Source organism: Eptesicus fuscus, chromosome 4 (genome assembly GCF_027574615.1).
Source record: "Eptesicus fuscus isolate TK198812 chromosome 4, DD_ASM_mEF_20220401, whole genome shotgun sequence".
NCBI classification, from domain to species: domain Eukaryota; kingdom Metazoa; phylum Chordata; class Mammalia; order Chiroptera; family Vespertilionidae; genus Eptesicus; species Eptesicus fuscus.
The window spans coordinates 8,104,941-8,132,264 of record NC_072476.1 but is presented as its reverse complement, the minus strand read 5'-3'; the positions used below and the strand labels follow the sequence as shown (position 1 = coordinate 8,132,264).

Genomic DNA, 27,324 nt, shown 5'->3' with positions numbered 1-27,324 from the left:
GGTAAGGTCAATTTGCATGTTTCTCTTTTATTAGTGCAGACTAGAGGCCTGGTGCACTCAGGGGGATCCCTCAGCCCAGCCTGTGCCCTCTTGTAGTCTGGGAGCCCTTAGAGGATGTCCAACTGACAGATTAGGCCTGCTCCCTGTGGACATCCCTGTGGGAGCACACTGACCACCAGGGGGCAGCTCCAGCCCAACCCATCGCCCAGCCGCCACCAGTGGCCTCCTTCTGAAGGAGGTGACTGGAGGGCTGATTGGGGGATGACACTGGTCGGTGAGTGGCCAGCCCTGCCTCCATCACCCCACTGCTACCACCGCTGATGGCCTCCCTCTGCGGGAGGTGACTAGTGGGCCAATCAGGGGATGGCGCCAGCCAATAAGCAGCTGGACCCACTCCCCATCGCCCCTCTGCCACCGCAGGTCACCGCCGCCCCCCAATGGCCATCCCCTCCCTCTGCCCGCTGGCACCCACGTTGGCTGGCCTGGCGCCGCCTGCTTGCAGGCCCTGGCCCCTGCCGACTGGTCATTCTGCTGTTTGGTCAATTTGCATATTAGGATTTTATTATATAGGATTACCTGTCTCTCTAGGTCTATAGATCAGTACAAGATGGCTCAGCACACATACCAATTAAGAGTCTCATGTCCTCAAGTCTCAAATCTGTCTCCAGCTCGTGCTACTGGCATGTGATGGCCGATGCTGTCACTTCTGTGTTTGCAGGCTCACCAGGAGCAGCCTCGCTCACCTTCTCTGCTGGGCAGTCTGGCATGTGCTCAGTGGAGTAAACACAGAGTGGTTGTTAATGTTCTGCTGTATGGGGAAAAAAAATGGGTGGGCAATATCTCACTAATTTTTTTTAATTTTTATTGAATTTATTGGGTGATATTGGTTGATAAAATAGCATAGGTTTCAGGTGTACAGTTCTATAATACATCTTTTTTTTTTTTTTACTGTATTGTGTGTTCACCACCCCCAAGTCAAGTCTCCTTCCAACACCATTTATCCCCCCTTTACCTTCTTCTACCTGTCCCCACCCCTCCTTCCTTCTGGTAATCACCATACTGTTGTCTGTGTCTATGAACTGTTTTGTGTGTGTGTGTGTGTGTGTGTGTGTGTGTGTGTGTGTGTGTGTTATTTTCTGCTTAATCCCTTCACTTTTCTCTCACTAATTTTTGATGAAGGTTTCCTGGACAACCCTGGACCATATAAATGCCAAGGTTTCATGTGTTCTACTTTCTTTTATTTCTTTTTTTTTTTTTTATTGAATTTTTACAGAGAAGAAGGGAGAGAGAGATAGAGAGCTAGAAACATCGATGAGAGAGAAACATCGATCAGCTGCCTCCTGCACACCCCGCACTGGGGATATGCCCGCAACCAAGGTACATGCCCTTGACCGGAATCGAACCTGGGACCCTTCAGTCCGCAGGCCGACGCTCTATCCACTGAGCCAAACCGGTCAGGGCTTCTAGTTGACTTTCAGTAGACCACACCTGGGTGGTGAATTGCTCTTGGGGGCCCCTATGAAGGACTGGTCTTCAAAGGTGGCACCCTGCGGAATGTCAGGAGGATCGTGGGATCCATCAGGGTGATCTTTGAGTAATGCTTGGTGGCTTATTCAGTCTGAAACATCACTCCATTCCTAAGAGGAAAATCTATTCAACTAATCTCTTGCCAGGGATGACCAGCTCCTTGAGGGTTGAGTAGGTGGTGGGAGAGAGTGGGACACAGCTGGAGGGGAGAGCAATGGGGTGTGTACTAAACTCTCCCTAAACATCTGTAGAGTGGAGAATACTGGTTATATCCTAGACTGGGGTTGTAGAGAACTTGTACTTTCTCCATTATAGATTTGAGATCTCTGTGGTGTTTGACTTTTTTGCAGTGTATACCTATTTTAGAAATGGTGGGGAAAGGCAATTTTTAAGAGTTAATTTATTTCATCCCCTTCCGCCACTGGATTCCAAGCATACTATACCACCTTCTGATGTGGCTTCTGTTGTATGTGTTGGGGACAAATACCATTAAATGTAAATAGCTACAATTTCCCCCACCTGCCTTCCATGGGAGGTCAGATCCTAAAAGAGAGCCGTCTTTGTTTTCCCCAAGTGGATGATGGATGGGCATGAACAGGGATAAGCTGAGAGATAGCTAGCTGGCTTTACGTGTAAGGTGTATGAAGCCCCCATGCAAAAAGCCAATTCTGAAGGCCTAGAAAGCAAAGAGGAGGGAGTGATGTGAGGGTTGCCCTCCGCAATGGAACTCTGTGAAGGGAGGGACTTGTAAAGGAATAATTAGGAAGTTGTGCAATGTAACCCCCTCCTCCTATCCTCAAGAGACCTTCAGTGATGCTCCCTGTGATTTTTCAAGGCTCTTTGGAAAAGAATTTCAGATGTGATGATCTGAAGCAATGAGACTTAAGAATAAACAAGGAAGCCCTGGCCGGTTTGAATCAGTGGATAGAGTGTCAGCCTGCAAACTGAAGGGTCCCAGGTTGGATTCCGGTCAAGGGCATGTACCTTGGTTGTAGGCTCCTCCCCCACCCGGATCAGGGCATGTGCAGGAGGCAACCAATAGATGTGTCTCTCTCACATCGATGTTTCTCTCTCTCTGTCTCTCCCCCTCCCACTCTGATGAGGATTTAAAAGAAAAGAATAGACCAGGAAGTCCCAGATGTCTTTGCTATGCTGTGGCTCTCTCACAGGAAGGAACTGTGCTGCCCAGGCGAAGGGAGTTCTGGTCAGCTCCACAGTTCAAACTCTCCACATAAGACTCAGCAGCAGACTCCTGGTTTATACCTTGGTCTCTTGTGAGTTGCATCCTGAGAGACTGCTGACAAAATGGAATTTCTGGTCCTGCCAAACTGCAAACCAAATTCTATGGCAGTCACCTGACCAAGATGCTGCCCCCTCAATAGACCTCCTTGGGCAGAGATTACTTCCTCATTTACTCTTCCATCTAACAAATATTTATATTATTCGCCAGGCACTAGGCTAAGTACTAAAGATACAATGATGCGCATAGACAGATATGAGCCTAGCCTTCACGCAGTTTGTAATGTAGGGGATGAGGGGTTGAACAGACATGAATCAAATTATGTCACAAATGTAAAATAATTATCACAATTACAGGAAATCCACACTTGCTCTGAGGGACTATAAGAGAGGAGTTTGGCCTAGTCAGGGAGATCTGAAGATGAGAAGGAAATATGGAGGGAAAGGGGAGGGAAATGTGCTCCAGGCAGCCTTTGCAGAGACCATGTAGGGGGCACATGGCAGGTGTGAGACCCGAAGAAGACTGAGAAGGCTGAAACGGATTGGAAGAGGAGGAGTTGGAGCAGGAGACAGGGTGCCAGAACATGAACGCACTCGCATTTTAAGATTTCCCTAGCCAGAATGGATGAGGAGAGAAAATTGAAGAGGCTATTATTCAGACCTATTACTGGATATACATCCCCCCAAATACCCACACAGGCCACAAGGGGCATGCATGAGGTGTTCACTGTGGCAGGTCCTTCACCCTGGGGTCTGAATAACTAAAATGTGGATGTCCACTATGAAATATTGCACAGTTGTTCTCTAAGTAACAGACTAAGTATATACATAGCAATAAGGACAGGTCTTAAAAGCATAGTGTTGAGTGGAAAGAGTAAGAAGTAGAGTGAGGTTTATAGCACAATACCATTTAGGTAAGTTAAAAATATACTCACACTAAACTCACACTACACACCTGTTTTCCAAAGACACTCCCATACACCATTGGGAAAGGTGGCAGGAGTGGAGAAAAGAGATAAAAGGCCATAAAAGAGGAAAGAAGCCATGCAGAGCCCTGATGATAGTGTGCTATAGTGAGAAATGAGTAATTCCAAGTCTGCATCCAGGATTTTTAAAAATAAGAAGCTTTTCCAGTTGTTCAGGCAAGAGTGGAGGCACCTTGGACTAGGGTGGATGTGGTGGAGATGAAAAGTGGACTGACTATGTTATACCAATGAATACATGTAAAGCATTTCCACAGTGCCTGATACATAGTAAGTGCCCAACAAATGCGAACTGCTCTTATTCTTATATTGCAGACACTTAGTGATGGATTGAGTATGTCAGGAAAGGGGAAGGGTGGTGTCAAGGATAACTTCCAGGTGCTGGATCAGGCCATTGTTGCCAAGAGGGAGGTGAAATAATGAAGTGAGGACCCACAATTCTTTTTGAGGAATTTGGATGGGAAAGGGAAGACAGAGTTATCCCTGACATGTGGACAACATTCTAAGAAAAACCAAACACTTTTTAAAAATTAATCAAGCCTGGCCAGTAAGGCTCAGTGGTTGAGTGTTGACCCATGAACCAAGAGGTCCCGGGTTTGATTCCTGATCAGGGCACATGCCTGGGTTTCAGGCTCAATCCCCAGTGTGGGGCATGTGGGAGGCAGCCAATCGATGTTTCTCTCTCATCGATGTTTCTATCTATCCCTCTCCCTGCCTCTATCTCTCTAAAATCAATTTTTAATCATATTTTTATAAATAAAATAAAAGACATTCTATATTTTTAAAAAGTAATCAAGTAAAACAGGTTTGTTGTAGAAACATCATAAGAGATAAATTAAAACACATTATTGAGTCCCAAATATCTCCTGTGGAGGAACTAAGGTCTATATTTGAGGTGCAGGAGAAATGGCTCCTAAGATCTTTACAAATGCAAACTTTGTGAAATCCCTGCTAGCATAAATCTCTAAAATACAGGATATAGGGCTGAGAGTGGCTAAAAGGTCAAGTCATCCATTGAGATAGACACCACTGTAAAAAAAGAAAGCTTGGTGGGTGAAAATGATGCATGAAGTTTTGGGCAGAAACAGTTTGTGTTGAATGAAGTCTGGGATTCTTCTAATGAATACAAAAATATTGAGGGCCTATTATGCACCAGACACTTTTTTGTTCTCCCCAAAATTGAGGCAGAAAACAGAGTTCTCATATACCCACAACTCTCCCTCAATACATAGGTGAACAAAACAGATGACCCTAAGTGGTATTTGTTGGGCACTTACTATGTATCAGGCACTGTGGAAATGCTTTACATGTATTCATTGGTATAACATAGTCAGTCCACTTTTCATCTCCACCAGTACAGTGTCTGGTGCATAATAGGCCCTCAATTGTGCTGGCAATACATAGGTGAACAAAACAGATGACCCTAACCTCACTGAGTTGGCCAGAGTACTAAATATTCAAACAGATATATATATATATATATATATATATATATATATATATATATATATATATATATATATATAGATATATATATATAAACTTTGGTAGGGGTTATGTAAGAAATTATAAACTACTAGCATGTAAACCATTATAGTTAAATGTTTGCTCACATCCTTAATATGTTTCTGCGAAGCTTCCCTAAAAGCTCGATGTCTGTGTCTACAGACTTGCTTGTTTTCAAATTATTTTTTTAAACTTAGACTTTTTTGTTCTCCCCAAAATTGAGGCAGAAAACAGAGTTCTCATATACCCACAACTCTCCCTCAACAATATTCTTTTTTCATGTTTTTTTTTTAATTTTTAATTATTCTTTTACAGGGTCCTTGGAGAATAGGAAAGGATGCTGAAAACACACAAGGACCCCAGTTTGTTAAAACAAGGTTTAGCGGAAGAGTCGGGAAGTATGTAAATAAAAACTACATTTCCCAAGGGGCAGCGCGGCACGTCACATAAAATGGACGGCGCACGCGTAAAGGGGTCCTCCTCGTTGCGACTCGGCTCTTAAAAGGGTAAAAGCATGGTTCTCGAGGTGCCGCGAATCTTCGAACGCAAGCGAGTTATTATCTAGACTTTGAAAAGCATTCGAGGGACGCGCCTACACCCGCCCTCGCAATTTCCAGCGCGCCGTGCTTGTTCCGCCCGCGGATCGGTAGGTGCGGATGGGACCCGAGCTGAGACCCGGGGAGAGTGGCGGGAACGTAGGGCTGGGGTCCTCCCACTGCCTCCCCATTTCCCGGCCTCGCTGAGGCGGCTCCCGAGAGGCGGTGCGCACGCGCCTGGTCTCCCTGGGGAAGGCGGGGCCCGGGAGTGGGGGGGCCCGCGCGGGTTTGTGGAGTCTGCGCGTGCGCCCGCTGGTCCCGCGAAGATGGGCAGCCGCAGTGGGCGGAGTTTGGTGCGGAGGCCGGCCGAGGTGGGGTACTCCGCCCTGGGGCGAGAAGACGACGGCTGAGGATGGGCTCCGAACTCGGGCAGTTTTGTTATATTCTCAAGATGCGCCCCTCTTAACAAAACAGCCTCATTCGCCCCCAGCAGACCTCCAGTTGCCTTCTCTCAACTGCCTCCGTTTGCAGCCACAACTTCAGTCCTGACTAGCAGCGCCCCCGTCAGGCCGCACCACTCCACTGAAATAGCTCTTCCTCAAGGCCACCGGCGACCCATGGGTCCCCCAGTGCGTTGGTCTCAGCCCCAGCGCAGTATTTGATGCAGCTGATCACTGCCCCTTCGTGAATCACCTTCTGCATTTGGTGAGGGGAGCATTCTCGTCCTTGGCCTCAGCGCTCGGGCCTCTCCTCTGCTGATGCTTGCCCCTCTTCCTATAACGCTGGTCTACGGCCTCATCCTAATCTCTTCCCTGCTTTCACTTCCGAGGAGTTACCCGTTTTCAAGGCTTTAACTATGAATGCCACCTGTTGTGACAGCTCTCAGGTGTCTTCAAACCCAGTGCTCCACCCTGAACTCCAGGTTTCCATTCAGCTCTCACGGGGCATCTCTTAAATATCTGAAATTTTGAGTTTTGCCCTTCACCTTCCCCAGTCTTCCCCTCCTTCCAGTTCCCCATGCCAAACACCTTGAGTTATTCTTGATGTCTTTTGCTTCTCCTCTCTCCTCCTCCATCAACCTGCTAGCACATATTTATCCTTGAGGCTTTGAAAGTTCACTGCTGGGTATTTGATTGTAGATATTCTCTTTGGCACTTGGTTGGTTCTTTCTGCCTGAAAATTGTGTGTTTTCAGCTCTCTGATATTCTCTGTCATTATTGAGATTTATCTACTTAACTGTACTCTGCTGTAGATGTCCCTTTTAGAACACTTATTTCACGTACAGGGAAGTATATGGAACTATTTGTTGAATGTCTGTTTGTCTCTCTCACTGTTATATAGCCCACATGCCTGGCACAGAGTTAGGTGCTTGATAAATATTGTTAAATGAATGAATTTATAAAAGGGACGTACCTCTTCTCCATGGGTGGAAAGTAGACAATCCCTCTTAGAGTATGTTGGTAGCAACTCCTTTTTTCTGCAGTCGAGAAGATCCTGAATAGCCCAGCTTCAGAATTGCTGCTGTTTATAACTTGAAAGACCGTTTTAAGAGGTTGCCAGGATTCAGTTCAGCAATCTTTTTGAGGACTTAGTAGCTGCCAGCCCCTGTGTTTGTTGCTGGGAATAGAGAGTGAATAAAATTGCATCCCATTCTGCTGAGAGCTCATGGTTTGGCAGGAGAGACAAGTAAGTGGGACAGTTAGTCTTTCCGTGTATATGTGACAAGAGCAAGAATGAAAGTTTGCGTGTGGTGCGTGGACGTTTGATTGCGCTTGGTGTTGGGGCATATGAGAGGGCCTGGGGCGGCCAGATCCCCCTGCCAGCATTTCTGGCTGGGAGCAGCTTTGTTCTTTACCCCAGGATGCCGTACAAATATTACCATGTTCTCCGTGCGCCGCGGTGTGGAGAAGGTTGGCCAGTACTGCTGTAAAAGTGTTAACGTTGCTGCCCTTTGATTTGGACTCTGGATGACGAGTAAATTTTCGAGATCCAGCGGAGAAGGAAGAATTAAAGGGCATTTCAGGAAAGCATAATGTCTGGGCAGGCATAACGGAAGTATGGAAGTCTGTGCTTGTCTGGGATGGGGGCGCTGGAATTGTTCGGTGTGGGTGTTGCAGGGTAGGGTCAATAGGACAGGTAGATCTGTTTGAGAAGTGCTGTCCAGGGTAAGAAGCATGGTCTTGAAAGTGTTTAATAGACCACAGTGTCCACTTTATAAATACCTGACCCAACCACAAGGCACCCTGTTCTCAGTGGGTGGGTCCATCACAGTCCATAGTTTTTAGTGACCAACTTTCTGGAGTAGAAGCAGAGACATAGTAAGTGACAAGCCTTTGTTTTCTTTTTCTTATTTCTAAATTTGTATACAAAGATTCTTACAAAGGTTTTAAACGTGCTTCTCATTTAGATTTTTGACGAATTGTCTGCAGGATTTGTGGTCACTATATCCTTGGAGTGGAAGGTGGTTTGGTGAACATGAACCACTGGGAGTTGGGCATTGGTGATAATAAGGGCTGTTTGAGGCCTTAAGGCTTAGGTTTAGAGTCAGACACATCTGGATTTAAATCCCACTTTTTATTTGCATGACCTGGATAAAGTCACTTATTTCTCCACAGTACTAAATGAATAGTACTTTCTTTGCAGGATTGTTAGGAGGGTTAAATAGGACAATCTATAGAAACATGCTTAGCACATGGTAGATACTCAATAAGGAATAACTGTCATTATTTTTCTACCTTTTTTTTCAGATGCCACAGTACATCACCATCAGTATAATCATAATAACTAATCTAACAGATGATTGGCAGTTTACAGTGGCAGATGCTTCTATTTCCATGATCTCTTTTGCTATGGAATATGTGACGTTGTGACAAAACGGAATTGGAAGGAAGAGCATAGATTTTAGAGTTTTCAGTCTTGGAATCCCAGCTTAATTGCCAGTATTTTCCTGACTGAGTTACCTAGTACAGTGGTCGGCAAACTCATTAGTCAGCAGAGCCAAATATCAACAGTACAACGATTGAAATTTCTTTTGAGAGCCAAATTTTTTAAACTTAAACTATATAGGTAGGTACATTGTTATTAACTTAATTAGGGTACGCCTAAAAACTCAAGGGGTCAAAGAGTCGCATGTGGCTCGCAAGCCGCAGTTTTCCGACCACTGACCTAGTATAACTTAACCTCTCTGAATTTCAGTTTCCCCAGATAGAAAGAGGCTGTGTGTATAGGATTGCCATAAGGTTAAAATGAGAATCACCTGTTTAAGCTCCATTTCAGAAGGTCCTGCGGGGGGAGGTGGGGTGCAGGGAAAGGAGGGGGAATGTTATTTTCTCCTTAACTTTAAAAAAAAGCCAATTAACGAATGCACATTCTTATTGATGGTGGCTGGATTGAGGGTATGGGGTCTGAGTGTAGGGTTTTAGGTACCTTTCTTCCCTTTGATTCAGAACAAAGCTTGTATTGTCTTAAGCCCTAAGGGATTAATTTTAGAGTGGTTTACATAAAGGAGGTTTGGATTTGTATGAGACCTTGGCTGCTAGCAGAGGGCCAGCGTGTTGTTTTAGGCTGGGCGTTTAGCAGTTAATAATATGCTTCCTTTCTGCAACCTTTGTACCTAAGTGTTAGCTCTTAGGTCCACTTAGTGTGGCCAGACTTCTCAGTTGCAGGTAAGAAAAGGCTAACCCAAACACCAGCCCAGGCGGAAAAGGGAACTTATTACTCTTAACTGAAGAGTCCTGGTGTACCAGCTTCAGGCACAGCTATATCCAGACAACTAAACTATGTCACCAGTATTTTCTGCTTTCCTCCATGTTGGTTTCTCTCTCAGGCAGGCAAAAGCCTTATCAGTTCCAGGCGTCCATGCTATTCTCTTATCCAACAACTGAAAGGTGGTATCTCTTTGCACATAGCTCCAGCAAAAGATCTGAAATTGATTTTTGTCCAGACTTGGCTCACAGATTTCTTCCTAACCAGTCATGGTGGTCAGGGAGAATGTAATATTTTCATTGGCCCAGGCAGGATACGCATCCTTGGAGCCAAGGTGAGAGACAGTTTCCCAAAAAGAAATTGTAGAAAAGGTCCCAGGCAAGACACTGTCATGGTATTAGGCCAGCTTTCCTGCAAATAATGAATTAAACTCTTCACAAGATAATGGAAAAAGAAAAAAAAAAAACCTATTTGAGGGTCCTGGGGAGTAACCAGAAGCAGGCAGTAACTGGATAGGAGTTGGGTACCCAGAAGAAAGGAATGAGACTGGTGAGTTTCCTATTTGTTTGTTGTTGTATTTAATGCCTTGTGGGCATTATAACAAAAGTGCATCTTGGGAAGAAGATAGCCACAGAGAAGGAGTTCCAAATCCTACCTAATAAAAGAGTAATATGCAAATTGACCATACCTTCGCTACAGCCACCAGCCAATCAGAGCGATTATGCAAATAAACCCAACCAAGATGGCTACAGCCACAGAGAGCAGGAGGGAGGCTTGGGTTTCCCAGGCAATGGAGCAAGCCAAGCTTTCCGCCTGCCCTTGCCGGCCTAAGCCTCCACTCAAGGCTACAAAGTTTCAATTATAGAAGGTAAACAAATCCAAAGGCTGGAGAGAGCAGGCTAGGGTTGCCCCCGGCAACGTATGAAGCCAAGCTTTCCACCTGCCCTGGCCGGCCTAGGCCTCCACTCCAGGCTACAAAGTTTCAATTATAGAAGGTGAATTAACCCCAACAGAAATGGCTGCTGCCACAGAGCGAGCAGAAGGTTTGGCTCCGCTCCAGGCTACAAAGTTTCAATTGTAGAAGATAAATGTATCCCAGATACCAGGGCCTCCACTTGGGTCGACCGGGGGGGCATGGCTGGCCTGCAAACCCCACAGGTCCCTTGCTCAGGCCACCCCACTCCCCAAGGAAACCCCACCCTGATCTGGGACACCCTTCAGGGCAAACCAGCTGGCCCCCACCTGTGCACCAAGCCTCTATCTTATCTAATAAAAGAGTAATATGCAGATTGACCATCACTCCAACACACAATATGGCTGCCCCCATGTGGACACAAGATGGCCCCCATGTGGACACAAGATGACCTGCAGGGGAGGGCAGTTGGGAGGCACCAGACCTGCAAGGGAGGGCAGTTGAGAGGGAACAGGCCTGCAAGGGAGGGCAGTTGGAGGCGATCAACCCTGCAGGGGAGGGTAGTTAGGGGTGACCAGGCCGGCAGAAGAGGGAAGTTGGGGGCAAACAGGCTGGCAGGGGAGCAGTTAGGCATCAATCAGGCAGGCAGCGGAGTGGTTAGGGGGTAATCAGGCTGGCAGGCAGAAGCGGTTAGGGGCAATCAGGAAGGCAGGCAGGTGAGCATTTGGGAGCCAGTAGTCCTGGATTGTGAGAGGGATGTCCGACTGCCCGTTTAGGCCCGATCCCGGTGGGCCTAAACGGGCAGTCGGACATCCCTTGAGGGGTCCCAGATTGGAGAGGGTGCAGGCTGGGCTAAGGGACACCCCCCCTTCCTGCATGAATTTCGTGCACGAGGCCTCTAGTCTACATATAAAAAATCGTTTTTGAGCCCTGGCTGGTGTGATTCACTTGGTTGCGCATCGTCCTGTGCACTGAAAGGTCACCAGTTCAATTCCTGGTCAGAGCACATGCCCTGATTGCAGGTTCAGTCCCCAGGTGGGGTGCAGTGCGTACAGGAAGCACTGGTCAATGTTTCTCTCACATCAATGCGTTGTTGTTTTTCCTCTCTCTCCCTCCCCCTCTCCCTCTTCCTGTAAAATCAATTTTAAAAAATATCTTAAAAAGTAGTTTTTTGGGGTGGTAAACACACAATACAGTGTACAGATGAGGTGTTGTAGAATTGTGCACCTGAAACCTGTATAATCTGGTTGACCAGTGTCACCCCAGTAAACTCAGTAAAAAGTAAAAACAACCACAAAAAGTAGTTTTACCCAAATGTCCATCAGCTGATGAATAGATGAACAAAATGAGGTCTATCCATACAGTGGAATATTATTCAGCCATAAAAGAAATGAAGTACTGATACATTCTACAACATGGATGAACCATGAAAACATTCTGCTAAGTGAAAGAAGCCAGTCATAAAAGGCTGCATAGTGTATGATTCTCTTATATGAACTGTCCAAAAATGGGCAAATCCATAAAGACAGAAATAGCATAATGGTTTCCAGTGACTGAGGGGAGGAGGGAATGGGGAGTGACTGCTGGTGGGTAAAAGTTTCTCATTGGGGAGATGAAAATATCCTAAGATAGTGGTAATGGTTACACAGTTTTGTGAATATACTAAAAAACACACAACAACACTGAATTAAACCCTTTGAAAGAGTGAATTAATTATATCTAAATTAAACTGTTCTTTTTAAAAATCTGCCAGATTTCTGAACTAGGCAAGCATGGGCACACCCCGAGCAGCTCAGCTAACGCTGAAAGCGCTGTACAGATTTCAACTGATACCTACCTCAGGGAAGGCGTTGGGAGTTTGAGTTCAGTTATGTTTAAAAATACCAGAATAGTGGTTCCCTCTGTGGGTAGAACTGGATGGTGTGGCCTTCTAAGTCACTGGAAAGAAGAGAGAGTGCTAGGAGCCAAAAAGTTCAGAGCACTGACCTGCGTCTGTGATGCCTGAAACCTTGCAGGACTTGCCAGTCTCATGGTTCAAGAACAGGGATAAAATCACCTGGAACTCTGCACTCTGTTAGCAGGCAGCTGGGAGCTGGTGGCCTCAGTCAGGTGCACATAGGTCGCGTGTAGTTCCAGTCCCCGGTACCTCGTTCCTGCTTGCTTTGCACCAGTAGGCATGGCATTCTCATCGTAGTGAGCCTGAGAAACCTTTGCCTCTGCTTAGAGTGTTTTCTGAGAAGATTCAAGTTCATAACTGACCAGATCTGGAGGTAGCAGTAGTTTGTTGTGAAATCATAAGCGAGGTGGTTCTCCGAGGCAAGGCCCTTCCCAGCAGGCCCAGTGACCCTCCGGAATCCTGCCGCTCCTCTCAGCACTTCAAAATTCTTTCCTGTGGGTGGAAATGAGGTGACATGGAGCATGTTAAGTCACAAGTCACCGTTTATATGTGTGTGGAGCCCGATAATTGGTGGAGGGACTGCGTGTTGGAGGGCCTCCTTTCCCGCTGCTGCCTGTAGTTGTAGGGTTAGGCCCTGCCTGGGTCGGTATATGACCTGCTCCTTCCCCTCCAGGCCATGTGGGCAGCTTTTTCATTTTGGTTTGCTGAACATTTCAGCCTCATCTCGTGTGTCTATCTGTCTCAGCAACCACCGTTTATAAAAGGTTTTAAGAAATACACACTTTTTACCGTGTGTGTGTGTGTGTGTGACACACACACACACACACACACACACACACACACATATTAGTGTGGGGTGTGGGGGTGTACCTCAGCCCAGCCTGCACCTTCTCCAAACTGGGACCCCTCAAGGGATGTCCGACTGCCTGTTTAGGCCCGATCCCACCTACCGGGATCGGGCCTTAACGGGCAGTCGGACATCCCTCTCACAATCCAGGACTGCTGGCTCCCAACTGCTCACCTGCCTGCCTTCCTGATTGCCCCTAACCACTTCTGCCTCCCAGCCTGATCACCCCCTAACCACTCCCCTGCCAGCCTGATTGATGCCTAACTGCTCCCCTGCCAGCCTGATTGCCCTTAACTGCCCTCCCCTGAAGGCCTGGTCCCTCCCAACTGCTCTCCCCTGCAGGCCTGGGTCCCCCACAACTGCCCTTCCCTGCAGGCCCAGTCACCCCCAACTTCCCTCTGCTGCCAGCCTGATCACCTCTAACTGCCCTCCCCTGCAGGCTGATCGCCCCCAACTGCCCTCCCTTGCAGGCCTGGTCCCTCCCAACTGCCCTCTCCTGATGGCCATCTTGTGGCGGCCATCTTGTGGCAGCCATCTTGTGTCCATATGGGGGCAGCCATCTTGTGTGTTGGAGTGATGGTCAATTTACATATTACTCTTATTAGATAGGATAGAGGCTTGGTGCACGGGTGGGGGCCGGCTGGTTTGCCCTGAAGGGTGTCCTGGGTCAGGGTGGGGGTTCCCTTAAGGCGTGGGGTGGCCTGGGCAAGGGGCCTGTGGTGGTTTGCAGGCTGGCCACGCCCCTCCACCCCCCACCCCGGCGACCCAAGCAGAGGCCCTGGTATCTGGGATTTATTTATCTTCTCTAATTGAAACTTTGTAGCCTTGAGCGGAGGCCAGGGCCTGCGGAAAGCTTGGCTTTCTCCATCGCCAGGGAAACCCAAGCCTCCTGCTCGCTCCATGGCTGCAGCCATCTTGGTTGGGTTGATTTGCATATTTGCTCCTGATTGGCTGGTGGGTGTGGCTTATGGGTGTAGCAGAGGTATGGTCAATTTGCATATTACTCTTTTATTAGATAGGATGTGGTATCACTGGAGAAGTAAATACCCAAAAAAACAATAGTGATTGCCTCTAGGGGTGGGAGGTATTGTACTTCTTGAGTTGTGTGAATATTTTTTACCATCTATATATGTTATCTACTCAAAGGGTTTTCCCCTTTGAACCAGGCTTTGTGTCCAGCCACCGTGAGACAGAGATGGGATGATATTGTGATGATATGAGGAGAACCTAAGCTGAGACAGTGGCAGGTGTGGAAGAGAGGGGCTAGGTTTGAGATAAATTTCTGAGGCAAATAGTATTTGAATGGAGACTGATCACAGAGACTGGTGGCTGGAGATGAACAAGAAGGAGGAATCCGTGACTCCAGGATTTCCAGAGTGGGAAGCTGGCTGGACAAGGATGGATGTCTTTAACCCGCATCTGGAAGGCAGAGCAGTGCCAGACAGGAAGAGAGGTGTCTGAGGGGGCCTCTTGGTAGAGCTATTCGGCTGGCAGCTGAGTTTTGCAGCCTGGAGAGAGGTCAGGGCTGTAGATATTGACTTGGAAGTTTCAGAATATGGGGGCTTAAAGCCAATGAGCATGCTCGTGCTTGGAGAACGGAAGAGGATCCCAGGGTGAGCTTACACTGGGCCGAAGGAGGAGGGCAGCAGGAAGGCTATGAAGGTGGTTAGAGAAATAGGGGAGATTGGAGGCCTGGGAACCCAAAGAGCAGAGTTCTGGGAAGCAGTGTGGTCAGGTGCTCGGTGCGGTGGGAAGTTCCAGGCGCTGGCAGGTCACTGAGGACTGGGGGAGAGCCAGCTGTGATGGGGTGAGGATGAATGGGAGTAGAAGGAAGGATGATGGGTTCTGTGTGGCAGCTCTGTGCTAGGTACAGCACATAAAGTGACCCTTGTCCTCAGGAGATTGGACAGGCTAGAGGAGACGGCAAATACAAAGAGAATTTTAAATATATTTTATTGATTTTTTACAGAGAGGAAGAGAGAGGGATAGACAGTTAGAAACATCGATGAGAGAGAAACATCGATCAGCTGCCTCCTGCACACCCCGCACTGGGGATGTGCCCGCAACCAATGTATATGCCCCCGACTGGAATCGAACCTGGGACCCTTGAGTCCGCAGGCCGACGCTCTATCCACTGAGCCAAACCGGTTTCAGCACAAAGAGAATTTTAATATGACTTGGTAGGCACTGTGGTGGAGAGAGGCTCAGGGTATTAAGGGAAAGCAGAGAAGGTAATTTAACCCAGACTCGGATTAGTGGAGCAGGTGACTTGGTAGTAAGCCAGGCCTTAGAGAATAAGTCATTAAAATAGAGGATTAGGGGTGGTCTGGTTGTGGGAAAGACATCCCAGATGGAGGGAACAGTATTGCTGGGATGTAAAATATGAGGCAGACAATGATGAGGTGACGGAGTTGGGCAGAGACGGATGGAAGCCTCTTCGTGGCCCTGCAGCCTCGCTATCTAACCTTGTTATTAGCTCTAACAGTTGTTTAGTGGGTGTAGTGGGATAGGATTTTCTATTACAAGGTCATGTCATCTGCAAATAGAGATAGTTCTACCTGTTCCCTCCCAATCTGGATTGTTTTATTTCACTTTACTGCCCATTTGCCCTAGCTAGAACCTGCTGAACAAGTTTGGCTTGTCCCTGATCTGGGGGAAGCGTTCAGTCTTTCACACTCAGTGTGATATTAGCTGTGGCTGTTCATACATGCCTCTACCAGGCTGGGGAGTCCCCTCTGTTCCTAGTGTGAATATTACTTTTTTAATAAACAGAAGCAGAGATTTTAAGAAGATGTGACTATTTAAGTACATGGAGTTTACAATTTATTACTCAGTGTGAATCTGATCTTTGTGGATATGATAACTTATTCTTTTTGTTACCTTTTATTGTCTTTTATTCTCTTTCTAATTACCTTTTAGTGCATTTTATTTTCATCAATACATTTGTCTTTCCTTAAGTCAGATTTTTTTAGTAATTTCTCTTCCCTCTATCATAAAAAAAAAAGTAGCAGTGCTTTATGACATGGAAATTGTCTTTATATAAAATCTTACTAGAATCCCCCTTTTACAGAATTTTTTAAATGGAGACCAGAATACTGAAATCATTTGTCAGCAGAGCTGGGGCCTGGGCTGCTGCTTTGGGAAGTGACTCAATAAGTGCTCCTTATAACTCGGCTCGACATATGGGATGCAGACATCACTGGCTTCGGGTAGAATTTCAGGGTTACTTGCCACTGCATTCGTTTCCTAGGGCTGCCGTAACATTATCACAGGCTGGGCTGGCTTAACACAGCAGGCATGTATTCTCTCACAGTTCTAGAATTCCAAAATCCAGGGGCTGGCTTGGTTTCACAATCAAGGGTGGGTTTCTTCATGGGTGCTCAGAAGGACAGTCTGTTCCTTGCCTCTCTCCCAGCATCCAGTGGTGGCCAACAGTCCTTGGCAATAATCCTTGGTTTGCAGCTGCCTAAATCTAGTCTCTGCCTCTGTCACATGGCCGCCTTCTCTGTGTGCGTCTCTCCCCCGGGCTGTGTGTGTGTGTGTGTGTGTGTGTGTGTGTGTGTGTCCTCTTCTTATAAGGACACCAGTCATGTTGGATTAAGGGCCCACCTCTACTCTAGTATGACTTGATCTTAACGTACATCTTAATTACACCTACAAAGACCCTGTTGCTAAGTAAGGTCACATTCACAGGTGTCAGGGGTTAGGACTTCAACATATCTTTTATTTTTTTTTTTTTTAATTGACTTCAGAGAGAAGGGAGAGGGAGAGATAGAAACATCAACGATGAGGGAGAAGGAGAGAGAGACAGAGACAGAAACATCAACAATGAGGGAGAGAGAATCATTGATTGGCTGCCTCCTGCATGCCCCACACTGGGGATCGAGCCTGCAACTCGGGCATGTGTCCTTGCCGGGAATTGAACTGTGGTCTCCTGTTCATAGGTCACGATCAACCACTCAGCCACGCCAGCCCGGCAACTATCCTTTCTGAGGGAGTAGTTTAACCCATAATAACACTAACAAGGTTCTCTTCTGTTCCCCCTCCGCCCAGGCGCCATATGTACCATGGCCCTCGTGTCGGCTGATTCCCGCATCGCAGAACTTCTCACCGAGCTCCATCAGCTGATCAAACAAACGCAGGTAAAAGGCCACAGCCCGCCATTCCTGCAGGGGAACGTGGGCTGTGCTGCTGAGCTGTGGAGCAGGGGGTGGGGTTGTGTTGAGAGAGATTGGACGGGCAGGACCCAAGGTGATGTCATGAAGGTGAGAGGAGGGCAGGACTACCATTCCTGTTGGATTATCCATCGTGTGAGATATTAATTCACATGCCTTACAATTCACCCATTTAAAGTCTATGATTCATTTGTTTTTAGTATATTCAAAGAGCTGTGCAACCATCACCATGACAACATTTCACTGCTTGACATATCCAATAGCAGTTATTCCTTTCTCCTTCCACCCTGACCCAGGTAAATAAAGATACTCTTTTGAGGCAAGAATGTCCAAGGGTTTTGAGGTTCTCTCTCAGAAGTTGGTCAAAGGCCAAACCTTTTTTGGAATGTGCGGCGTTTGAAAACCCAGGCTTGCTGAGTTAATCATTTACTGCGTACACCACCCGCTGGCCCTTGGCCTAGGCTCTCCTGCAGCAAAACGATCAAGTTTGAGCATCTGTTTTTAGTATAGCATTTATATCAGAGATACAGCAATAATAGCGGCATGGAGGAGCCTGCGGGGTAGAGATAAACTTAGAGAAATAACTAATCTGTACTTAGAGCCACTGCATCCATTTTCTTTTTTCATATATTTAAATATATTTTTATTGACTTCAGAGAGGAAGGGAGAGAGAGAGAAACATCAATGATGAGAGAGAATGTTAATTGGCTGTCTCCTGCATGCTTCCTACTGGGGATCGAGCCCGCAACCTGGACACGTGTCCTTGACCGGAATTGAACCCAGAACCCTTCAGTCCACGGGCCGATGCTCTATCCACTGAGCCAAACCGGCTAGGATGCATCCATTTTCTTATTGTTGAACTAATTTGATTACTCATTTTCCCCTTCACCTACCACTACTTGTACATTATGATAAATTTGTGTAGAAATATTTAGCACAGAAATGAGCTGGTGGTTAGCAAAATTTAGTTCTTCCTCAGGCCCCTCATTTTCTGTGAGTAAAACACTGAGACTTTGGCTCAGTCTCCCAATTCAGTTGCTCATCAATATCAGTGTTACCATAACACTTACTTACATAAGTAGTTGATCCTTACCAGCAGTGCCCTGTGTTACACCACAGTGAAGTAAGGTCACGGTAAAACTCATTACGGAACGAGTCAGTAAATCATAGGCTCTTCATTATGTCTTCCCAACAGAATTGGCCCTGCCCGTTTACCAGATATTGCTATGGGCAGGCTTTATTACAGTGGCCCTGATTCCGTTATTTTTGGGGTCTAAGACAGCTGGGGATAAGGCCAGTCACCCGTCTCAGCTCAGAGGCTTGCACTGAGCCTGGTTCCCTATGTGTGCTCTCGTACCCCAGCGCCCACCTCCCTCCTAAGGGGAGGACAGGTGGTATTCAGAGTACAAGTCCCAGCTCTGCTAGCTGTTCTTTAGCATATGCCTTATTTTGATCAGCTCTTGGGTCGGGATAGTCATGGTGCATCGTTATAACTTACAGGTGCCCCAGAGGGCTTCCGTAGGTGTGGAGGTCAGAGCATCCCATAGTGGTGCCCCTTGGGGCTCAGCAGACAGCATGGAGAGCCTGTGTCCGTGACTACAGTAGCCTCCATCTGGATTAAAATAGTCAGGAGGCCTGGCAGGTCAGGGTGCGAGCCCTTTCCCAGCAACAGATGGGTCCTGGAATCATCAGCATCGTGTGTGGAGTTGGCCAAACCCATTCACTGAAGCTTTGTCATCCTTCCAGGCTGACTCTCGTCCCTCCCTCCCTCTGGAAAGAGAACTCACTTGTATCTCATACAGCCTTTCAGAAGCTTCCTGGCTCGGGGTGGGCTGTTCCCCAGGGCACTTTGGACCCTGCATGTGGTGCCTAGTGCTTTAATCCTATCGAAACCCATTCCCCCTACTCTTTTTCATAGCTTTTCATTCACAAAACGAGGGCGATGTGTGTCTGTGCACAGCATGCCGCGGCCTGGCGGGCTGCACTGCCCATTGGGCCCGTTGTCCCTTTGTCGGCATTCCATGAGGATGGAGCAGTTCCTAGAAATCCCTTCCCAAACCGTGTCCTCTGTAGCGGCTGTAACCTGAAAACTAAGTCAGGAGATCCTGGCACACACGGTCCTCAGTGAAAGGCCACAGGCTGTGTGATCCCCCCCAGCTGACGTCCCGGAAGAGCCAAAATGAGAGAGTAAAACGATACGGGGCTCGGAGGAGGGAGGCATGAGTAGGGGAGCAGGGGGTTTTTAGGGAGTCGAAGCTATTCTTTATGATACCGTGATGGTGGGTTCCTGACCTGTGCGTTTGTCAAAACCCATGGAATGCACAACACAGAAAGTGAATCTTAATGTCATCTATGGGCTCTAGTTAATAATTATCGGTTTGGTTCATTAACTGTAACACGTGTACCCCACTAATGCAAGAGGTTCATTAGGGAAACTGCAGGGGAAAGCAAGTATCTGGGAACTCTACTACCGGCTCAGCTTCCCTGTAACCCTAAAACTGCTCTAAAGGTGGTTCGTTAATAAAATATTAAAGCTAAAGCATTAACATTAAAGTAGAATTGCTGGAATTCCATTCGGGCTTCAGCACCTAGTCCAGTTTATCTTCAGGTCCTCGGACCAGAGTGCCTCTCAGAGGGCTGCGCCCAGGAGCGAAGGCTCCGTTTGACTTCCTCGGTTCTAAAAGCAGGCGTGCTCTCGGCACATAGATGGCTTCACCCTTTTGGCATCGGGCGCAACTGAGCCAATAGTATCCTCTCCCTCTGAGTCTGTCTGGAGGCGTTAATATAATACTGAATTTACAACATGGCGTAACCCACTCTTATCCTCAGCTACTATTTCTCCTCCTCTCCATGTGTCATTGATTTTTACCCAGACTTTTCCGCCCTTGGAAGGATGTTAGGTTCAGCCACTGTGCCGGTCCAGATTGCAGGCAGCAGTGCCAGTCGAGCAGGTGTCATGTCCTGTCTCCTCCCCCGCCCCCCCTCCTTGGTCATGCCCACTTGGTAGGGTGTGGTTATATAGTACAGAACTAGCGGGCTGTTTACACCACGGGGCAGTATAGCCGCATTCACCACTAACTCCATGTTGCCGAGTATTTGGGAATTCTGACTAAGAATCATCCATGCATCTGGCACCCTCAGTTGCAGCTGTGATCGCAGGCCCACTGATGTGGGGAAGACTTGTACCAGCATCCTTCCCCATCCCCTCTTCCCAGGTGAACTGATCATAGATGTATGTGTTAATTTCTGGACTCCCAGTTCTAGTCCATTGTTCTGTACGCCAGCATCACAGCATTTGACGGCTGTAGCTTTGTCATAAAATTGGAAATCAGGAAATGTGAGTCCTCCAATGTTTTTGTTTTCCTCTTTCAAGATTGTATTGGCTATTCTGAGTTACTTGAATTTCCATATGAATTTTAGATAAGCTTGTCAATCTCTACAAAGAAGTCAGCTGGAATTTTGTTGGGGATTGTATTGAATCTGTAGGTCAGTTTGTCTTTCCTGATCAAGGAGAGCCATAAATCTAGTTTGTGATTTCACTTTAATGCCTTTCGTAATGCTTTCGCAGTAGTGGGGGAGGGGAGTCCTTTTAAACTGGTCCTGAATTCAGATCTAGTAAATGAGGGCCATATGGATGGGCCTGTGGCCTGGGTGCAGGGTGCCCCAGCGGGATGGGGGGCCTCGCTCCTGTCCTGCTGACCTCCTCCTTGCAGGAAGAGCGTTCGCGGAGTGAGCACAACTTGGTGAACATCCAGAAGACCCACGAGCGGATGCAGACCGAGAACAAGAGTGAGTAGCTGGGCTCTGGAGAGAAAGGGGATGAGAAGCGGATGTGGCCAAGATTGCTGTCGTTTCAAAAGGGGCTTTTGCGTGTATCTGCCATCATCCAAGATGAGCTGCTCCTTAGGCCAGAGGGACAGTTTTCCCTTAGGCTGGGTGGCCCAGGGTGACCTAGGAGACAGATACCAGACTGCCTAGCCCTAAGGAACCTTCAAATCCCCCAACTCTAGGGACTAGAAAGTCAGTGAAATGAGGCTGCATCTAGGGAAACACCTTGGAGGGCACAGGCACCCCGGTTAGCGGTGTTTTCTAGGGCGCTTCCCTCCCGGGGTGCACCGAGGGCCCAGCTGGCCAGGCTCCTGGCCTTGGGCTTTCCGGCTCTGAGCAGCTTGAGATCGCTTTCTGTTTTCCCATGTGCTGAGAAGTACCTCCTGTGTGTAGCATGCTGTGGCAAAGGTAAGAAAGTCCTCCCTTGGATGCAGTGATGGCATTTGTACCAAATGAAAATGTGAGCGCGCTGTACATGCGGTTCAGGTCCTCGGGGAGCACTCTGAGCCAGGAGAGCTCATGCCTCGGTCCGTGGCTTCTCTGCCTCCCAAGGCCTGATTCCGATATACGGGAAGCAGTGCCGCAGGACTGCCACTGCGCTCGCCCACGCCCGTCTCCCTGTGCTTCCTCTGCAGTCTCTCCCTATTACCGGACAAAGCTGCGCGGCCTCTATACAACCGCCAAAGCCGATGCAGAGGCCGAGTGCAAGTGAGTACCAGCCCGCTGCCTGCCATCGCCGCCCTGCCGCGCCCAGGTGCTGGGCTGCAGGGACCTGTGGACCATGGCCCCAGGCTGCCTTCCTGGCACAAATGAGCCCCTCCCTAGAACCCACTTCTAAACTGCTCCCCGCTCCCTAGCAGCAGGGCAGGGATCAGGTCCCAGCACTGCCATTTACCTGTCACATGACTTTGGGCAATCACTTCAGCTGAGACTCAGTTGTTCCATCATTAAAATAGGAAACCTGCCCTAACCGGTTTGGCTCAGTGGATAGAGCGTCGGCCTAGCGGACTGAAGGGTCCCAGGTTCGATTCCGGTCAAGGGCATGTACCTTGGTTGCGGGCACATCCCCAGTAGGAGGTGTGCAGGAGGCAGCTGAATCGATGTTTCTCTCTCATCGATGTTTCTAACTCTCTATCCCTCTCCTTTCCTCTCTGTAAAAAATCAATAAAATATAAATAAAATAAAATAAAATAAAATAGGAAACCTATAGAATTGTCAACATAAATGAGATAATGCATATAAAGTGCCTAAGACTAGTGTTTTACAAACTCGTGACCATTACTCACATTAGGAAGTGCATTCTCTATTGTGGTGGCAATAACAGTAACAGTAACAGCTCTTTGTGGCCTTACTCTGTGCCAGGTGCTGGTACAGTGGTTTCTATAGTTACCTCATTTAACCCTCAGAGCAACTCTAAGATGGGATTACCGCCATTTAACAGATGAGGAAACTGAAATACCAGAGGGTTGTGTAATCTGCCGAAAGACACAACTAGTAAGTGGGGGAGCCCAAATTGAAACCCAAAGCCCCTATTCTTTAATGTTTTCTTACTGATTTTTAGAGAGAGGAAGGGAGAGGGAGAGATAGAAACATGATGAGAGAGAATCATTGATGGGCTGCCTCCTGCACAACCCACACTGGGATCAAGCCTGCAACCCGGGCATGTGCCCTGACTGGGAATCGAGCCATAACTCCTGGTTCATAGGTCAATGCTCAGCCACTGAGCCATGCCGCCCAGGCTCACGTCTCTTTTTTAAAAGGCCTTGAGGTCTCCCACCTGCAGCAGGAGTCACAGGGCAGCAAGCTCAAAGACCTCCCTTTTCCATATTCGGGGAGGACAGGTGGCGTTCCCAGGTGGGACCCAGGTACTGACTGACCTCAGTGCAAAGGCATTTCTCCAGGGGCAGCTCGGTAAGGGCGCAGTGAGCAGCATGGGGTGGTGGGCTGCTCCTTTGACTGGAGATAGCGGGTAACTCAGCCCCAGACACTCAGAGTGCCAGCGAGGTGGGGTAAGCCAGCGCACGTGGAGGTCGGTTAGCTCTCCAAGGGCCGGAGGACTCAGCCTAAATGTCACGTCCCTGGAGGAGAGAACGGATGCCTGGGGCCTGGGCCGCAGAACACTTGCTGGTGGGCACCTGCGACATGGCTGTTGGTCCATATTGCTGACCAGAGGGGTGCTCTGGTCTTGACACATCTCAGGAGCGTCTGCTCTCCCTGCTCACCCCTGACACGACACAACGATGGCACAGAAGCCAAGTGCCTGAGGAGCTAACGTTTAGGACCTCGGTCCTCCTACTGCAGCACCTCCCCATGCAGCTCCGCTGGGCGGCCGGGGAGCAGCTGGGCTGCCCCACGTTCCTCCTGCCGTAGGTGGGCAGAGGCGAGGGGCGTGGGGAGGCGGCTGGTTTCACCTGGATAGTGCCCTGGCTTAGCTGCTTTGTGCCCAGCTTTGCGAGCACAACTCCCAGAGAAGAAGACCCAAAAGGAATTAATTTTCTCTTTTGCCTTTTTACAATGTCACCCTGATCAAATAATTACACTGAATCTGTATGCAGCAGTATTAGAGGATTTTAAAGGGCCCTTCCTCCTGGCCAACAGGGAGGTGCTGAGGTCGACGGGAGGATGGTTAGGGCTCAGGGCCCTTGGCTGAATTCCAGCAGAATGTCAGCCAGAAGGAATCCCTCCGCCGCTGGCGCAGGTGAAGCGGCCTCTTGGGGTGGCCTCTCTGCGCGTCGCTGCCAGGCTGGCTGGCTGGCTGCCTGTTGGGGTAGGACCATGCTTTACCTGGCAGGTGACGTGAAGCTTTTATGGTTCTGAGATGGAGAAGTTTCAGTTCCAGAAAACTACTTTTTAAATAGTAACTGATCTTAAAACATTGTTACCTCAAATCTCTGCAGTGGATCTGCAATAACTGTAGAACAGCAGTCGCCAGCTGGTGGTCCGTGAGGTCTGAAAGGTTGGCGACCGCTGGTTTAAGGAAACCTTTGGAGCAGCGGTCACCACGCAGTGGTCCGCGGACCATTGGGGGTCCGTGAGTCCAAAAGGCCGGCGATCCCTGCTTCAGGACACGGAATTACATTCCTCTCCTAGAGATTCATAATACACATTATCAAAGGCTCTGCTAGTTCTGCAAAGAAGTTTTTGAAATATGTTTTTATTGATGTCAGAAGGGAGAGGGAGAGATAGAAACATCAATTATGAGAGAGAATTATTGATCCACTGCCTCCTGCATGCCCCCTACCAGGGATCGAGCCTGCAACCCAGGCATGTGTCCTGACCGGGAATCAAACCATGATCTCCTGGTTCATAGGTTGGTGCTCAACCACGGAGCCACACTGGTCGGGCTGTCTTACCAGCTTTTGTATGCTTTTAAGACTAAAGCCACCTATGTGGGGTTCATAGTTTTCACGAGGTTTGTCTGCGTTCTTGACCAGAAGAGGAAGTCCATGCTTTGTGCCTCATCCAGACCTCTTCTTTCCCTCCTCCCACCCTCAGCATCCTCCGGAAAGCCCTGGATAAGATTGCGGAAATCAAGTCTCTGTTGGAAGAGAGGCGGATCGGTGAGTTAGAGACGACAGTGAGCTCGGTGTTCCTTGACCAGGTGGAGTGAGGGTTCCTGAGAGCAGCAGTCATGTCTTCCTGCGGGGAGCCTGTAACCTCAGCCTGGTGTGGTCGATTGGCCACGGCTGTGACAGGGAGGGCACCAGGGCAGCCTGGGACTGGGGAGGGGTTGGAGGTCAGTCCCAGGGTCAGAGACAAGGCCTCCCCGTTCTCCCTCTGCAAACCACGCTGATTGGCCCCAATCCCTCAGGTTTCTCCAGTCCTCTCCTGCCTGGGGCGGTCACCTGCTACCCCAGGCCCATTTCTTGCTGAAGTGAGAGCCTGGCTGTTAGAGAGCCACAGCGGGATGTCTTGAAGCCAGCCTTTCATGTGGGGCTTACACGGGGTGCTGGCTTCCATATCGCTTCAGACTGCTGCCCCACCTCTCCTCACCCTTCCAGTGAGCCCGGGGGGCAGACTCCGCCCATGAAATGGTCACACTGCCAGTGGGTTGAAGTTGACTGGGTGTATTGAGCCATGCCCGAGGAGGTAAGGGCTCTGTCCACATCTGATAGTTCTTTTAACTTGATGCTTAATTATATTAATAGAAAATACATGTAAGTATACACACAGCTCAGTAAAATTTTCACTAACTTAACAAGTGGATGTAACCAGCACCCAAATAAGAGACAAGACCAGCGCCCCAGAATCCCCCTTTTGCCCTCTTTGGTTCTTTCCCAAAAGGCACCCACTACCCGTCTCTCCAGGTCAGTGTGGCCTGGCGGCCTCTCTCAGGCCAGGGAGCACACCTGGACCCTTGGTGCTAACTCCACGAGAGTGGGGGCGGGGGGCAGGCAGCCCATCCCTGGTGCCTCAGGGCTCACTTCCTTCCCGCAGCGGCCAAGATCGCGGGGCTGTACAATGACTCGGAGCCCCCGCGGAAGACCATGCGCAGGGGCGTGCTGATGACCCTGCTGCAGCAGTCGGCCATGACCCTGCCGCTGTGGATCGGGAAGCCTGGTGACAAGTGAGGGCAGGCCCGGGGAGGGGGAGGGGGCAGGGGAGGGGCTGGGACTGACACGTCATCCCCCCTCAGGCCGCCCCCACTCTGCGGGGCCATTCCGGCCTCTGGGGACTACGTGGCCAAACCTGGAGACAAGGTGGCTGCCCGGGTCAAGGCCGTGGATGGGGATGAGCAGTGGATCCTGGCCGAGGTGGTCAGTTACAGCCATGCCACCAACAAGTGAGTGGACGCCCAGCCCTGTGGGAACTGGGACGCGTGTGAAGAGCCGGCTCCTTGGGCGACTTCCCTCCTCACCCTCCTCGTCAGCCCCGACGGGGTGTGCACCGCCCTGCATCCCCTGCTCTCCTCTCGTTCGCCCGCAGGTACGAGGTCGATGACATTGATGAAGAAGGCAAAGAGTGAGTGTGCTGGCCAGGGCGGGCGAGGGAAGCCGGGGACAGCCCTGCTGCTGGGAAGGAGCCCCCGCCGGCCATGGGTTTGACCTCAGCGCCCCTCCAGGAGACACACCCTGAGCCGGCGGCGCATCATCCCACTGCCCCAGTGGAAGGCCAACCCCGAGACGGACCCCGAAGCCTTATTCCAGAAGGAGCAGCTCGTGCTGGCCCTGTATCCCCAGACCACCTGCTTCTACCGGGCCCTGATCCACACACCCCCACAACGGGTAAGACGGCCCCGGGGGAGAGAGGACACCAGGACCACCCGGCTGGCCAGACTGGTCATGGGGTCGGTCACCTTCTTTCCTTCCTCTTGTCCTGTGGCCTCTTTGAGCTGGGAGGGTCCTGAGCTGTAACCCTCCAGCCTGTCCTCCAGGCAGTGCCAGCCGCCCTGCGGAGCCTTAGCCCCGGTGTGTCCTCTAGTCTAGTTTGCTTTCGCATTGAGGTGGGGAGCCTGAGCCCCGAGATGGAAGCGCCTTGCTCAGGGCCAGTCTTCACCCCCGACCCCTGCACTCTAATCACCCATCACTGATGGCAGTTTAAAGGCTAGTCTCCCTCTTCCCCCAGGACCCCTGCCTGCTGCCCTCTGGTTATCCTAGCTCCCCTTAACATAGGGTCCCCTTCCGTTGTGGCCGCCTGTGTAGCTAGCGAGTCTTTTTCCTTGCTATCCATCCCCGTCCTTGGCCCTGGGTTGCTGAGGGGCTCCGTGGCAGGGAGTAGGTTCAGACATCTAGACTCTTGAGTGAAGGTGACACAGGAAAGGCCAGGAGCCCACACACCAGAGGTTCCTATGGGTCTAGGCTTGGGGGGAAGGGGGACGCCGGCCTGGGGCTTTCTGACCAGCTCCTCCTGTCTTCCTCCTGCCGCAGCCCCAGGATGACTACTCGGTCCTGTTTGAAGACACTTCCTATGCAGATGGTTACTCCCCTCCCCTCAATGTGGCCCAGAGGTACGTGGTGGCTTGTAAGGAGCCCAAGAAAAAGTGATGCAGGCTGGCAGTCTCCTGCCACCTCGAGGGGGCATGCCACAAGACACTCTGTGATGAAATAAATGTTCTTCCCCTTTGCCACGTCTCCTGGGTTCTTACCCCTCCCCGCGCAGGGCAAGTTGGGGAACTGGGCCCTCATTTGGTCCCAGTGGCATTTACTCTTTCTTTCGGCTCAGGTTTGT

General features: G+C 49.4%; 1 protein-coding gene across 7 annotated transcripts; it reads left to right on the top strand.

Moving 5' to 3' along the window:
• The first annotated feature begins 5,696 nt into the window (after nt 1–5,696).
• Nucleotides 5,697–27,219, top strand: SGF29 (SAGA complex associated factor 29). Of its 7 annotated transcripts, none has more exons than XM_008152873.3 (10): nt 5,697–5,901; nt 17,207–17,295; nt 21,042–21,117; nt 21,792–21,864; nt 24,652–24,716; nt 25,594–25,723; nt 25,793–25,939; nt 26,083–26,118; nt 26,219–26,381; nt 27,024–27,219. In XM_008152873.3, exons 2-10 carry the CDS (start codon nt 17,221–17,223, stop codon nt 27,138–27,140), a joined length of 882 nt encoding a protein of 293 aa, XP_008151095.1. In that variant the 5' UTR covers nt 5,697–5,901; nt 17,207–17,220; the 3' UTR covers nt 27,141–27,219. The 7 variants fall into 7 exon arrangements, with proteins under 7 accessions (XP_008151095.1, XP_054570489.1, XP_054570488.1 ...); XM_054714514.1 differs by having other exon boundaries at nt 5,697–5,905; XM_054714513.1 differs by lacking the exon at nt 5,697–5,901 and adding an exon at nt 6,109–6,496.
• Nucleotides 27,220–27,324: the final 105 nt, after the last annotated feature.